Below are 15463 nucleotides of genomic sequence, written 5' to 3' on the forward strand. Positions count from 1 at the left end.
TTCACACAACTTCACCCCTCACGTTCCTGCCAAAAAGTCCTAAGCTGCCAGTGGTGAAACAGTGGCAGTCTTTTCATTTTTCCAACAGGAAAGGCGAAAATATCACACCATACAGCCTAATCTTTTAGATATTTAACAATTGGAAAAATGATTAGGTCTTAATTGAGATAAAGTTGATTTATTTGATAAATTAAACTGAAAACACATTTGTGCATAAACTTGAAAAAACATTAAATCAACAAAATAAAACAATTTAAACAACTTAAATCTTCGTGTTTTTCTGCGTTTGGGGTTATTTTGTTGCACAATATTCTCTCTCTCTCTCTCTCTGTCTAGTGAAGCAGCATCAATACTTCTTTTTTCTCTAATAATTGACCATTTTTATAATCTCGACACTGGCAGCAATGGTATCACAAGAAGCCGATCGCCGAGTTAGAAGACTCACCGAATTAGCGCTATAGTGTAGAAAATGAAAATGCTATGAATATAGCAGTTTTAAGCAGATTGAAGAGGAAGTTTATGGTGCTGTCATAGAGTTAGTATACTTATTAACTCCATGGATGCTGTTTTTAAAATCTTTCCACTTACTACTATGGCGCCACCTCAATTGGCTCCCACTCAGCGGACAATTTTTAATAGACTGAAATGGCCTCCTTAGTAAACCCTCCATAGGTTTAAAATTTATATAACAAGACCATTTTCTTTTACCTAAGCCACTATAGTAAATTAAAAACCCAATAGATGGCAGCACAAAAATGTAATAACAAATTGCTACACAAGATGGCGCTCCTTGGTTTTCAATTGACAATTTTCATCATAGAAAATACAGTTTAAGTTTTCATTTACATTATCAATATTATAGGAACGAGGAAAGCATTTCTAATTGGCTTTAATTATCCAAATAAACTTTTTATTTATTACCAAATTGTATTTTATATGGCTATCACTAATAATAATAATATTACCATTTGAATTTTGTTTAGAGAGTTTAACAACTAGAAAGAAACTGTTTTTGATTTTCTTTCAAGATAACTTTTCACCTCCATCAGATTCGTTTTTTTTTTAAATAAATCGTTCATTGCATATGTCTTAAAAAGCTGGTTTCACAGAACAGGTTTACTTTTTGATACCCGTTTCGAGATACCAGAGATCACAACGTGCGATGTTACATATAATTTTGCGGATACAGCTTTTGAAATACTTGAATTTTAGGGCATAACAACTAAATAATTAAAGTCAGGCATCAAAGTCAACAAGATATTTCTAAACTTTCAATGAATAATTTATCTCTTTATTCCAAACTGACTATTACTTCGTGAAATAGTTTTAAAGGGCTTTCTTCAAACTACTTGCCTTGGAGCTACAAGTTGATTACTTTATAATTTAGTATTCATTGCGACTTAATTGTTATGTATAGTTTAAAAACCAAATTCGCTATTTTTCGTTGCGCTTTCACTTTGACCGCCAGCTTTATGTGTTAAACATGTAGAAAAGCTCACAACCCACTTGGTATTAGGAGGTTGCCGGATCCCCTTGCCGTCACAACGTCATTGCCACCATCCAGTGTCAGCTTTGAAGTTTATCTGAATTGTATTGTATCATCGCAGAAATAGGCGGAATAATTGTTAAGTTAGATTTTTATTTCATGATCGAATTCATTAATAAAATTGTTATTTTATTGCCATCTGTTCATTTCTTAATTTAATTACATATAATTCTTCAGTTACCTCGAATAGGGTATAAAATTCGTTTAAGGCAATTTCTTACTTAAAAAATTAAGGAATAAGTTGAAAACAAACAAATAATTTGAGTAGTTTTGCATTTATTGGATACGAGGAACCTTTCTTGTCAACATAAGCTACAATGGACTTCTGTTTACATTTATATTTACAAATTTCAGTATCATTAATATAATTCAATTTATTTTCTAAACTAATTTAATATTACATATTTAATTCTTTTTTTTTTGTTACGAATAAAATTACTGTATATTCACAATAATCACGAATAACTAAAACGAAATCTATACACTTGATAGTAGATAGGGCTTGTACAAAACTCTACTTCTAAATACATTAGATGTACGGATAGACCGGCAAAGCAATCTAAGACGGTTTTAAAACCTCAGTATCAAACATCAGCTGGCTGTCCGGTCCAACCCTGTTTTGTTCTGTTGGCTGAACAATGAAGCTAATCTAAATACAGCGTACAGTTTCACTTATAAGTTTAGTTTTAAACATCTCAATTAATAAGGGATTCGATCCTCGGAAGGCAAATTACGGTTCCATAAACATAGCATTCTTTTATTTATTTTTATATATGTACATCAATTACGACTCACAATTCAATTACAACTTGTACTATATACAAACAATTTAATCATTTTAAAATACAAATTTCAATATATCTCTATAAAATCTCTACTATTGATATAGGTTTGGAATAAAAATATTTTTGTTTTTTTTTTTGAGTTTTTTTTTTCTTCTGTTAGGGCGTGCAAAATTGACTAAAGCCAGCTAACCAGACGAGGCGTCGTGCTCGCAACATTTCTAATCTAAAATGTTTCGTACAAACTTTACAACATGCGACGATTCATACGAACGCTCACAATACTTTAAAAATAATAATAATAATAATAATAAAAAACTTAACACGAACCAAGTAATCATTCAGTAAACACATTACAGATCATTGTTACCGACCTCAAGAGGTTACGATACGTGTATGATTTAAACATAATAACACAGTATACTCAAATCGCAACAACTTAAACGTTAGGCATTTATAAAAGAATATATACCAAATAATAAATAAACACACACAGTCCTTGTTTGATGCGTATCAACTATTTTAATACATTTATTTATAACACACCGTCTTATCGTTTACCTTAATTGGAATACATGATGCGGATAGCGACATCTGATTTTATTAAACGAACAGCAAATAACATCGTAACGCTACTAAAGAGTCGTTGCCGAGACGCATAGCTAAAGCATGGCAGTTTAGCACGAAATTCTGCACCCTAAATATGACTAAAACAGAAAATAAATGTATGTATTGTATTTTGAAGCTTAATCGTGCGCGCGTACCGTCCTACGATATGTCTAGTGAGGGACGGTATCGAGGATCCATCCTCGGCGATCGTCCGTTGCGCTCTGGTTCTTGTTAACCTACGAATTAACATAGCACAGCCATGGTGAGCCCCGGGCGAAAGGGGCGAGGGCTGGGGCGGCCTGGGGCCAGCGGGCGGGCTCAGCGGCGATTGTCCGCTATTTTACGACACCGGGGGTTGCGGCTGCGCGGCGGGCTTGTTGCCCTGGGCCGCGGGCAACTGCGCTAGCGTATCTTGACTCGCGTGCGCACGCAAATAAGTGTTCTCCACTTCCAACTGGGTGATCCTTTCCATCAGTTCGGCGATGCGCTCCTTCAGTACCTCGACTTCTTCGCGCACCGCGAACATCAAGTGGCTCTTAACCAGATCCTGAAACAACACAAAAACTCACTTGTAAAATTCGAATGAAAACGAAGATCAAAAAAAAAAAAACTAGTGTGCTAAAATGAACAAACACAACAACAAAAAAAAAAACAACGCACTTATAAACCGGTTGGATTAAAATAGTATCTTAAGGCTAAACACGATAAAACGACCGAAATTAATTAATTTATTGAACTGGCCTTCACAAAAACTGATAAAACGTGTTTTTTATTCAATTCGTTATAACTTTATTTCCCAAAATTCGAAACGTACTTTTGGATTAGGCACGACCACGTAACAGGGTTCCTTTTGTCCCCTCTGTCTGATTTCGTAGAGGCAGGCATCTCTAGGTTTTTGCACGACGTCAATCATATTCGAGCGGTGCACTAATATTTCAGGGTCACTGAACGTATGAGCGTATCCGACGACAGCTAAGTCGCGAATGCCGATAACTAGCAACTAGTAATTGTCGTGGTATATATTATGTAGTTGCGACGGCGCGTCCAACCGGGCGACTGATGGTCTGCCTCGCGTGCACGTCCTATTTAAAATGGTGGTGAGCACTCGACACGTCACCGCCACGCGTATCGTCCGTGCACCCTGAACTCAGCGACGCAACCTACATCGATATCTTCCCGGCTCTTGTTTACTATTAATTTGTTTTGCACATTCGATAAAGCGTTTTTAACTTTAAACACTTTAATTTTAATTCTACATGAGATTTCAAGTTTTATATGTACAAAAAACGTATTCAGGTACGATCATGTAAAAGAGTTTCAAATGATGTTCTCAAGAGCATTGGCTACATTTTCATATAAGCCCTTTTAGGAGGAAAACATTTAGGTATTAAGAATCTAATATCAACTACATCAGAACAAAGCCAAGAAGGGTGTTATTTCGGGCAACTCTAGATACGTGCTGGTGCCAATTTCGAATCCAATTGAATTTATATTTCTCGATAAAGACAAAGACGCCGTTCATAATAACACCCGTTACTCAGTGTTAAATTCCACGATGGAGTATTTCTGTTGCGTTGTTTTGATCAACACATCAACACTCTTTAATGTTTTGCACAACGTCTTGTGAAAACTGTAACGGACATGATTTTTAATTGATACAGCAAAAAGCCAATCACACAGAGCTAAATTAAGATTTTTATGATAATAGACAACGAGAATGCGGATAGCAATAAATAATTGGGCCACCCCTTTTATATTATTACGACAACAGTTTTCTATTTGATGTTAAGATTAGCATTGTGGACTTTGTTCGCACAGCTTACGAGCAGCGTTGATATTTGCGCGAGAGCTTTTACATTTCTTTAAACACTTCACGTAATCATTCAACTAAGCGCGCGTTCATATACATATTTTTGATAAGCGTAATGAAAATAAAAGAATAGCAGTTTAGATTTTTTTTGAGACTCTGACTCAGAGCAAGCATGCACTTAGACAGAGAGAAGACTGACTCAAATTGGCGTCGGCAGATTTGTTCAGGTTATAATTAGACCAGGATATAATTAGAAGATTTATCGCGTCGGGACGCGTGGGAGCGCGACCTTCAATTAGCAGAATTCGAGTGTTTGAATCGCATTTAGTTCGTTTCGTATCTCATTTAGCGTCGAAAATCGCACTGTACCGGATTGACGGTGGCGCCTAAATCAACTATCGATACAGTAGCGATCCATCTCGAACTGGTTCGCGTAGAACTAGCGAGATATGCAAATTTGCACAAGAGGAAAACAGATGATTACTCGAGTGTATTAGCGCGTTGTCTACAAATTAAACAACGCTATCACGAAATTCGTTTTCATGTCAGTAGGTAACAAATGATAAAGCATTGAAAATTAATAAGTATAAGGGGGTCATTGCGACAAACGTGTTAGCTCAATGATTTATCTGTTTGATAAACGATAAGTGTTTGTCTTTTTTATTAAGGACATAACGAAGGTGTGTCTAAAATAGAAAAACATTTTATTGAAGCAAAAAAAAAAAGCAACCTCTGTCCTATGCAGTTGGATTGAAATACGCATTGTATTTAATTAGAACCAGACGATACCGGTCCGTAACTACGAACCAAGATCTTGAATCTACTTGTATGTAATTTATTAATCGCTTCTCGTGCGTCACACGGGAGCAAGATCAGAATGTCGCGGCTCTTTTGTTGTGCTTTATGACTTAAGCTTACAAACTCCGTTCGTATATAATGAGGTTTATATATATGTGTGTACATACATATATGTTTGGGTTCAAGAATGAGGACATCATAACATCGAAGTTTTGATATTTTCGGAAGATTCAAACATTAAAACGTGGAAGACATAATAATAAATTTAATTTAACGCGTCCGCTTCGTGACTTTTTGTGAACGTTAATATAATTTTTCACAAGGTTTTTTTTTTGTTTCATGCGCCGACTTTGTAGTGAGCGAAAAACATTATAGATTTTCCCGGATATACTCGACATAGCGTTATTAAAAAACGTAACTCTGAGCTTACACTCGATCGAAGTAGTTTCAGAGTTAGATTCAGACCACCGTCCCGTCGTTATGAAGCTCGGTCGCGCTCCCGACTCCGTTCCCGTCACGAGGACTGTGGTGGATTGGCACACGCTGGGCATCAGCCTGGCTGAATCTGATCCACCATCGCTCCCGTTTAACCCCGACTCTACCCCGTCTCCTCAGGATACCGCTGAAGCCATAGACATCTTAACGTCACACATCACGTCGACATTAGATAGGTCATCGAAACAAGTTGTAGCGGAGGACTTCCTTCACCGCTTCAAATTGTCCGACGATATTAGGGAACTCCTTAGAGCTAAGAACGCCTCGATACGCGCCTACGACAGGTATCCTACCGCGGAAAATCGTATTCGAATGCGTGCCCTACAACGCGACGTAAAGTCTCGCATCGCCGAAGTCCGAGATGCCAGATGGTCTGATTTCTTAGAAGGACTCGCGCCCTCCCAAAGGTCTTACTACCGCTTAGCTCGTACTCTCAAATCGGATACGGTAGTAACTATGCCCCCCCTCGTAGGCCCCTCAGGCCGACTCGCCGCGTTCGATGATGACGAAAAAGCAGAGCTGCTGGCCGATACATTGCAAACCCAGTGCACGCCCAGCACTCAATCCGTGGACCCTGTTCATGTAGAATTAGTAGACAGTGAGGTAGAACGCAGAGCCTCCTTGCCACCCTCGGATGCGTTACCACCCGTCACCCCGATGGAAGTTAAAGACTTGATCAAAGACCTACGTCCTCGCAAGGCTCCCGGTTCCGACGGTATATCTAACCGCGTTATTAAACTTCTACCCGTCCAACTCATTGTGATGTTGGCATCTATTTTCAATGCCGCTATGGCGAACTGTATCTTTCCCGCGGTGTGGAAAGAAGCGGACGTTATCGGCATACATAAACCCGGTAAACCAAAAAATCATCCGACGAGCTACCGCCCGATTAGCCTCCTCATGTCTCTAGGCAAACTGTATGAGCGTCTGCTCTACAAACGCCTCAGAGACTTCGTCTCATCTAAGGGCATTCTCATCGATGAACAATTCGGATTCCGTACAAATCACTCATGCGTTCAACAGGTGCACCGCCTCACGGAGCACATTCTTGTGGGGCTTAATCGACCAAAACCGTTATACACAGGAGCTCTCTTCTTCGACGTCGCAAAAGCGTTCGACAAAGTCTGGCACAATGGTTTGATTTTCAAACTATTCAACATGGGCGTGCCGGATAGTCTCGTGCTCATCATACGGGACTTCTTGTCGAACCGCTCTTTTCGATATCGAGTCGAGGGAACCCGCTCCTCCCCACGACCTCTCACAGCTGGAGTCCCGCAAGGCTCTGTCCTCTCACCCCTCCTATTTAGCTTATTCGTCAACGATATTCCCCGGTCGCCGCCGACCCATTTAGCTTTATTCGCCGACGACACGACTGTTTACTATTCTAGTAGAAATAAGTCCCTAATCGCGAAGAAGCTTCAGAGCGCAGCCCTAGCCCTAGGACAGTGGTTCCGAAAATGGCGCATAGACATCAACCCATCGAAAAGTACTGCGGTGCTATTTCAGAGGGGAAGCTCCACACGGATTTCCTCCCGGATTAGGAGGAGGAATCTCACACCCCCGATTACTCTCTTTAGACAACCCATACCCTGGGCCAGGAAGGTCAAGTACCTGGGCGTTACCCTGGATGCATCGATGACATTCCGCTCGCATATAAAATCAGTCCGTGACCGTGCCGCGTTTATTCTCGGTAGACTCTACCCCATGATCTGTAAGCGGAGTAAAATGTCCCTTCGGAACAAGGTGACACTTTACAAAACTTGCATAAGGCCCGTCATGACTTACGCGAGTGTGGTGTTCGCTCACGCGGCCCGCACACACATAGACACCCTCCAATCCCTACAATCCCGCTTTTGCAGGTTAGCTGTCGGGGCTCCGTGGTTCGTGAGGAACGTTGACCTACACGACGATCTGGGCCTCGAATCAATTCGGAAATACATGAAGTCAGCGTCGGAACGATACTTCGATAAGGCTATGCGTCATGATAATCGCCTTATCGTTACCGCCGCTGACTACTCCCCGAATCCTGATCATGCAGGAGCCAGTCACCGTCGACGCCCTAGACACGTCCTTACGGATCCATCAGATCCAATAACCTTTGCATTAGATGCCTTCAGCTCTAATACTAGGGGCAGGCTTAGGGACCCCGGTAACCGTACTCGTCGAACTCGACAAAGAGGTCGACGTGCAACCTAACCCATGCATCAGCCCGCTGAGTTTCTCGCCGGATCTTCTCAGCGGGTCGCGATTCCGATCCGGTAGTAGATTCATTCGCGAAACAATTGCTCTTGAGTTGTTAGGTCTCCTTCGGAGGCGCTCGGGCAGTTGTTAGCAAATCCCACCCCTCTTGGCTGAGCCTTTGCTCGCCCACCTGTCCTGGTGAAACTGGAAAGGCCTTCGGGCCACCAGTAAACTTTCAATCATAAAAAAAAAAAAAAAAAAAATTATAGATTTTGGTGATGAAATTCCGAGTCAGTTATAGAGTCAACTAAATTAATAATTTATTTAAGACATAACATTATTCATGTCAATACCATTGTGGCAATTAATTATGGATTATATCTTATATCCAGATTTTTATTCCAATAAATTAGTTAAGTCAGTAAATACATTCAAAACAGTGCTAACTCTAAATAACGGCAAATGAAGTGACTACGTTCTAATTTTGAGATGTAAATTAAAATGACATCACCTCTATGTCGTAGGTACAGCACGAGAAACTGATCACACGAATGACTAATGACTCCGAATAACATTTAGAAAAAAACAGTTTACTTTAAAAATATTAATTGCGGTATGTTAACCACTATTATGAATATTCACGAATTATTATTGCTCTTTTTACTTTGTATTTACGGGAAAAAAATGTTGTGAGGGCTTCTTGGATGATTGTATACCGTACAGTTAGTTTTTTTTTCTCCTACCTATGCTGATAGCCTTGAGAGGCTATTTCAGCTTGACGTGTAGGTGAGCTCACGGGGCTCAAACCGGGAGTGTTGATAACACTGGCCCTAGCAAGAGCAGTGCTTCGCGGAATCTACCATCGAATCGGAAACGCGACCCACTGAGAAGATCCGGCGAGAAACTCAGTGGGCTGTGTCTATGGGTTAATTCACTCGTCCAGCCCTTCATCGCAAGCGACAGGTTCGACGAGGACGGTGACCGGTGCTTGTGGTATCTAAAAGTACCGTTAATGGATCGGCAGGATCCGTAATGACGTGTTTAGGGCGACGTCGACACAGTTAGTTAATACAAAACACTGAACACATTTACACACGATTTAGCCGAATACACGGAAATGCTGCAACTTGAATTGCACACCCAACTTTGGAGCAGAAAGCTTTCATGTTTGAAAAAAAAAACCAGAATTAAAAAAGTAGTACAACATAAATATTTATTTATAGATATCGTATGTTGTCATCAAAATAAAATATAATTCTCTGCTGTCTGATGAGTACGAGACAAGTCCACCCAGAACTCGAATGAAAAACATCTTTAGTAGAGATACTAATCTTTAGTAAAGATACTAAGCTCCAGGAATCGATTTCGGAACACGTAATAGAGCAGCCAAGGCTACAAACCACCAGAGGATGTTCGATTCAAGTTAAGACATCAATGTTCTTTTTTTCTTAATAAAATTCGACTACATCAATTAATTCATCACGTTGCCCAAATGTAAACAACACGTGATGATTTCTAAGGACTTTGTTACCAAATGATCACAAAATCAATCAGCTCATCGTATAATATATACGCCAATTATCTATCCATATATATAAAAATGAATTGCTGTTCGTTAGTCTCGCTAAAACTCGAGAACGGCTGGACAGATTTGGCTAATTTTGGTCTTGAATTATTTGTGGAAGTCCAGAGAAGGTTTAAAAGGTAGATAAATATGAAAATGCTCGGAATTAAATAAACATAACAATTTTGTTTTTCCTTCGGACGGATTTCTTTTGTATGTTTTAAGTATATTTTATACAAAAGTTTAAGTCTTTTATTTATCGATTGAGGCACTACGAAGTATGCCGGGCCAGCTAGTAATTAATAAATGAGAAAACTGAAGGTCACGCACGGTTGAATGTTATTTTTCCAACGACAGAGCCAATGGCAGCAATTAAGACCAGGTGTACTGTATGTGTGGTACCGCGGATGTCAGCGTGAACCGATCCAAACGAAACGCAAGCGCGGTCGAGTCGTCCGGATGACATGTGTAAAAGTGGTCAGACTAGTGTGAATTTCTACTCGCACAGCTCATTTCTGTTTTCACTAATCTGCGTTGTTTGCGATTCAAACAAACCTCCTTTACGACTTGACGGAGACGACAAATATGTATAAAGAATGTTCCGCGTGATACTCGTTCAAATAAAGTCGAAAGCATTTTATACTTTGTGACCTTCTCTTAAGATCTAGTTTAATGCCGTTATAATGACTTGCCCATTTTGCGCATACAATGGTACACATGTAGGTAGAATTTAACGAATTATTTCGGAAAACATAAAAAAGAAGTTTCTTCATGTAATCATTCATACCTACCTCAGCACTTGGAAAACCTAGTCATATATAGTTTTTTTTTTATTGCTTAGATTGGTGGACGAGCTCACAGCCCACCTGGTGTTAAGTGGTTACTGGAGCCCATAGACATTTACGACGTAAATGCGCCACCCACCTTGAGATATAAGTTCTAAGGTCTCAGTATAGTTACAACGGCTGCCCCACCCTTCAAGCCGAAACGCATTACTGCTTCACGGCAGAAATAGGCGCAGTGGTGGTACCTACCCGTGCGGACTCACATGAGGTCCTACCACCAGTAATTTTAAAATTAATCTATCAGCCTTTGATTTTTATTTAAATTATTATTTGTTTTACTTTCAATGGCAATCGATTTAGTATTTTTTTTTCATTTTCAAATTAACCAAAGCATACACAAACACGTAACTGCGCATTAAGTACAAATATGAAAATATGCACGAAACACATGTCCAAACACGGTTAAAATTGTTTTTTTTTTCTATTTTATTTCTTCAAGCCGCTCCTCACACACTCTAACATTATTTGCGCAGTTGCGTTTAACATAAGGAACAATAGACTATTAATAAAATTTATATAAAGTGACACATTTCATGAAACCCGCGTTTTGTTTAAGAACTGAACAAATTCTTTGTTTTTTGTATTAGTAAAGGTAAACAACATAACATTGTTTTGATTCATGGCACTTTTTTGCTGGAACAATTTACAAAATAGCAATTATTATGTATGAGGTATTTATTATTTCAGGAAATTTGGCGTTACAATCAAAGTCCACATCACCGTAAGCGGTTATGTAATAATCACCGTTGAAATATGTGGTACGCTTCACTGTGTTTGCAATGAACTTTTAATGCTTACTCGAAAAATGGACGTAACAGTTTTCGTGGGTAGATTTTTTTACTTTATTTTTATTATTATTCTAACGAATTCTCGGGACGGTCCGAAAAGTTATGTTCAGTATTTTTATTAATGTAACGTTAACTAGTAATTATCGTTTTTGTCAATCACCAGATTCCTATTCTATTCTATAGCAGCAACAAAATTACTATAAGTCGCGATCGATCCCTGCCTATTTTACTGGTGGTAGGACCTCTTGTGAGTCCGCGCGGGTAGGTACCACCACCCTGTATATTTCTGCCGTGAAGCAGTACTACTCCAGACTCCGCATAGACACTGCAGAATTAAATTGGTACAACAGAAAGTAATATAGTTTTTGATCTCTCTTCTTCATCGTTCCCTCACTGCCGAAGATCGCGACCATATGTTACTTTCCACAATAGTGTTCAATCATGGGTGGCATGGACCGCATGGTACAGACTACCACCAACCGCTTTCTTAACCAGATCCGACCATCTGGTTGGTTTTCTGTACATTTTGATACCTTCGCCTAAACAGTTTTGTCCGTAGCGCAGTAGCCGACGAACGCTGGAAAACATTGGCGAGATCGTTTTGTGCTAGGCATTTCCATTAAACGACTTGTCGTTGCCGAGTGTTGTGGCATCGATGCTCGGCGACGACGAGTCGTGGAAGGCGATGCTCGACTTCTGCGAGTGCACCATCTCGCAGAAGGAGGCGGCAGGGCGCGTGAGAGACGCACAATCCCGCCGCCGTCGAGCGGGGGCCAGGGAGGCGGATCTCGCCCAAACCCTGGCCCTCTAAGTGTTTCGGGTCCCCCCTCACATGTCGGTCTGGGGACCGGCGAGGGGGGCCTAAGAAGACGACGTGCAAGCTGCTCTGCACGCGTTTTACGCAAGAGCATCCGGGTGATGGAAGGCCGGCTATCCTCGACCCACGCTGGTTCTGACCCAGCGGGGTATTCCGTAGGATAGCTCACTCTAACCGGCGCCATATAGGCGGGCTCCGGATAGCCTGCCGACCGAGAGGGCTGGTGGTCGTGGCGCCGACGACCGCCAGTCCGGCGTCCCGAGGGGGAGGGTGATGGGAGAGATGTGCTCCGCACTAAACGCTTCACTTTCCCCCCTTTGCCTCTTCATGAGTTCTGTCTCATGCGAGGTTTGGACGTTGGTTGTTGAGCGACAGGAGGTTTTAGTCAGTTCGACTCTGACATGCTCCGCCCTTTATCCCCAGTGGAGGGCGGAAGTCCGGCGATTTCCTCCTGACCAAAAAAAAAAAGGCATTTCCATTGCAAAAGCATCCTTCAGCCCATTCACTAGCGTTTGGAATTGAACGAGACAGAAAACATTACAGCTTAGGCGTGCAATATGCTCACGGGAACCAGTCGAATCGCAATGTATTTTATTTATTTTTTGTAATAAATAAATAAATAAATATTTACTAACAATCACGCCACGTTAACTGGTCCCGTGATAAGTTCGTAAAGAACTTGTGTTACAGGTACCAGATAACGGATATAAATGTAAGATTTTTATTATACACATACATATATTTAATATACATCCATAACCCTGGAAAAGACATTTATATTTATCATACAAATATCTTCCCTTGGCGTGACTCGAACCCGCGACCCCCTTGTGTAGTGACCATGTCACTTACCACTACATTAGACGGCCGTTATTTCATTATATTATCATGTTATCAAGTACTTACTGCCTTTGAACATTTTTACGATCTCAAGAAACGTAATTAATCCATAAAACATCGATCGTGTAAACATTACACATTGACGTACTAAGTTCATAATAAGAGCGATAAAGTTTCAAAAAAACAAGAGAAAATTAGTGAGAGTCGTACGTACCGTGTAATCTTAGTCCGGAGGTTGACCCGAGGTGGAATGAATCGCTCACTCGGTATTGTATATATATGATATCATCGGCACAATGTATTTTGTTAGAGACCATATAACAGGCTGTCCGTAAACTTGTAACTTGAGAATAACGAGGAAACGCACGGAAAATTTGTGTCGTAATTTTGTGTTATATGCATGATCACGTTTCAATAGATTTAGTAAACTTTCTAATTTTCGATTACTCTACAAACAAAATCATTAACTGAATATTTTGATTGAACACAAAAAATAATTTGAAATCTGTTTTAAAATAAGGCTATTCTTACATGTTAAGACAGTAAACGCATTATACTTAATGATGACGTCAGTTTTCACGTGTGCCTTCCAAATTTAAAACTTAGCACGCTCTATATTTACGTCACGGATCATGTCTCCTCCATCGCTACTCAATGAGTTCAGAACTCAAATTTTTACAATCCGCGTCTATCTTTCAGCCCACAAATGTTCACAGTTGGACATAGGTCTCCCCCAAGCCTCGCCACAACGAGCGGTCCTGACTGCATCCAATGGCTTCTCGCGACCCTCAACGGGTCGTCAGTCAACCTTGTGGAAGGCCTACCCACGCTACCTTTACAATACTCGTACATAGGATTAATTTCATTCTCATGATATGACATCGTGTCATTTTGAATGTTTATTCGTAATGCAGAGAGATTAATCTAGAAATACAGTACACTAACAAGAGATGGTTGGACGTATGTACATATGTCACTAATAACTTATGCGCTATCGAATTTAAGCGCGTGAGTTACATATTTTTTATTGTTCTAGACGGGTCACCTTATGTCAAAAACTTTTGGTAAAAACAACGTTATCTATTTAAATTTTCATTGTACAAAACAAACAAACAAATTGATATGGTTCAGACATAATTTGCATGTCTTATTACTTTATTAAGGCATTTCGCTGTTTCATTGTAATTCTTTTTTTTTATGATTGAAGATTTACTGTTGGCCCGGAGGTCTTTCCAGTTGGACCAGTGGTCTCATCACTGATAGCGATTTCTTAAAGTGACTAATTATGGATATATTTTTAGAGAGACGATGATCCTATATTTACATATATAGAACGAGTCGCCACCCTGACGGTAACTCTCCCTGGGAATGCTATTGTTGGTATACAAAAGAAGTCTGTTAAAAAATCCATTTACGGATACTCGGTCGAGGGGGGGGTAACGGACCGAGTTATGTCGAACTCCGGCGCCTCCAGAGAGAAAGAGGGAAACGAGGAGGGCTAAGGTTCCTCCACCTCCCCCAATTCCTCGCAGGAGACCACGTCTCTGAGAAAGGCGTACGAGGCGCTCGTCCGGAATAACCAACTACCGACTAAGCCCCATCGAGCCTCACCACACCGGCTACAGCAGACCTACGGTACCGCAGTACGCGCCAAAAGTCCGCCTTCGCCTGTACCCGTCCGGATGATACGACGGGATTTCATCTCTGGGAATATCCCTTAATATAATACCCTAGATACACAATCATGCGTTTTGTACAAAGTGAATTTAATTCAAAAAACCTAGTATTAGCAATAAATCTCTCAACAAATTGGAAGTAACGAGAACCGAACACAAACACATTAACGCAATAGTACATACATACTCGTTCAACTAGCTCTTATCTTGAACGTGTATGCTGTCAAATGTCTGCTAAAAGTAAACAGAAACCAGGCGTGTTTACTTCAAGAGATAAGAAGCAGTGCGATGTGACTGCGAACTATAAGCAAATCCTGAGAATAATACAAAAAAAAAAAAAGTAAACATGTTTACAAGATATATCTTGCAGTGTAGTTTTCAGGTAACTACGATGTGCGATAATGGCCAAAGGAATAATCAATAGATAATTTATTATTTTGAGTACGCTGTCGGCGTTTCCTTATCACCAAGGTCGTTTATACTAATATCATGTTAGCGCTGAAAAACACAGGTGATATAAACGTAAACATCAGATTACTTATTCAGACTAAAGCAGACAAACAACCAGAGATTATGTTTGAACACAACAAGCAAAATTTATTTATTTTGATAAAAAATCTCGTCTACACGATTATGAACAAGGAAATGTTTCACACGTAACCGAAACGAATTAACGATAAGACTAGAACGTTCGTTTGTAATTGCGAAGTAA

At 40.1% G+C, this 15463-nt stretch overlaps 1 protein-coding gene across 4 annotated transcripts in view; it reads right to left on the reverse strand.

Moving 5' to 3' along the window:
- Positions 1–1805: 1805 nt before the first annotated feature.
- LOC101742811 (protein bunched, class 2/F/G isoform) overlaps positions 1806–15463 on the reverse strand; it is a 171584-nt gene continuing 157926 nt past the window's right edge. For all 4 annotated transcript variants that reach the window (XM_062668560.1, XM_004932335.5, XM_012695659.4 and 1 more), the window contains one exon: positions 1806–3484. In XM_062668560.1, the coding sequence (XP_062524544.1) occupies positions 3278–3484 (207 nt within the window). In that variant the 3' untranslated portion in view covers positions 1806–3277. The remainder of the gene's footprint in view (positions 3485–15463) is intronic.

The sequence above is a fragment of the Bombyx mori genome, chromosome 5 (assembly GCF_030269925.1).
Source record: "Bombyx mori chromosome 5, ASM3026992v2".
Classification (NCBI taxonomy): domain Eukaryota; kingdom Metazoa; phylum Arthropoda; class Insecta; order Lepidoptera; family Bombycidae; genus Bombyx; species Bombyx mori.